This window comes from Antrostomus carolinensis, unplaced genomic scaffold (genome assembly GCF_000700745.2).
Source record: "Antrostomus carolinensis isolate BGI_N321 unplaced genomic scaffold, ASM70074v2 scaffold28855, whole genome shotgun sequence".
Classification (NCBI taxonomy): Eukaryota; Metazoa; Chordata; class Aves; order Caprimulgiformes; family Caprimulgidae; genus Antrostomus; species Antrostomus carolinensis.
Genome location: NW_010317503.1, coordinates 5,335 through 6,500, shown reverse-complemented (window position 1 = coordinate 6,500; position 1,166 = coordinate 5,335). Strand labels below are relative to the sequence as shown.

Below are 1,166 nucleotides of genomic sequence, written 5' to 3'. Positions count from 1 at the left end.
CCGGAAGCTGGGACTTTGCTGGGACTGAGCTCTGTACTGACAGTCTGGGGTGGCCAGACCTACAGCCGGGGCTGGCAAAGTCCACGGGCCCCCTGCGCATCGGTGACCTGGGCAATTGGTGGGTCTGTCCTAACGCTGGAAATGAAATGTAATTTGCTCCATCCCAAAGGCTGCAGTGTGGCAGCAAACCCAGGCGGATCATCCCCAGCCTTGCTGGGAAGCCCTTCCCGAGCTGCTGGAGCAGGCTGCGTGCGGGGGGAGCTGGCAGCCTCCTCCTCCCACAGTGACGTCCCCGACGTGTAAGAAATGCAGAGCGGAAACTTCTGCCCAGAGAAGGACACGCTGCTGATCTGAAAAGTGTTGGGGCTGGCTGTGACCTCTCTGCCTTCTCTTCCTCTCCTCCTCAGGCTCCCGGCCCCTCTCCGGCCCCAATGCACTGCCAAGAGGGCGAGTACCTGGATGGGAAATGCATCCCCTGCAAAAACTGCCTGCCTGGGGAGGAGCTTTCCAAGGTAAATCGGCCGCTCTGGAAGGACTGGGAATCATCTGGCATTGAGGCTTTTCCAGTGCTCGGGGAGTGCTCTGCCAAGCTTCCTTCAGAAGGGTGATCTTAGGTCCCAGCATGGTGGGAAGAGCTGGGTCTCGGTGGGAAAGGATAGTGAGCAGATTCCCTCCCCTCGGATAGGAGGGAGAGACGATGGAAGTAACGGGTGGGAAGGAATTTCAGGTTGCTGCTGGGGGTGCTCTTCCCTTTCAGCTGATGGAAATCTAAACTGTCTCCTGGTCCATAGCGCTGGCTGAGGCTGCGCTGCCCAGCCAGGCTGCACGCTGGGTGGGTGCGAGCAGGACACAGCTGCAGGTGGGTCTGGCCCAGCCTCGGTGGTGGGACTGGTGCTTCCCCCCGGGTGCTCAGCAGGGTCCCCCCACCAGTGGTGCCTCCCAGGGCGCGTCGCTGCCGGAGTTTTCCTCCCCCCCTAACGCAGCCGGTGCACCCTGGCTGGAAGCAGACAGCTTCCCCATGTCTCTGTCAGATCTACTCTGGTGGTGTCTGCTCTGGGCTGGGTTCTGAGGAGCCTCTGGAGGAGCAGTGACCCCTCCACCCTTTGCCCCCAAGATGGGACACCGTTCCCCTTAGTACCACTCTGGAGCTGAAGTGGCTCCCTCCC

General features: G+C 61.2%; 1 protein-coding gene across 1 annotated transcript in view; it reads left to right on the top strand.

The window, feature by feature from the left end:
* The first annotated feature begins 431 nt into the window (after positions 1–431).
* The window catches only part of LOC104525449 (tumor necrosis factor receptor superfamily member 27), a 5,278-nt gene continuing 4,543 nt past the window's right edge, over positions 432–1,166 (top strand). The window contains exon 1 of the mRNA XM_029085118.1: positions 432–512. Within this exon, the coding sequence (XP_028940951.1) occupies positions 432–512 (81 nt within the window). The remainder of the gene's footprint in view (positions 513–1,166) is intronic.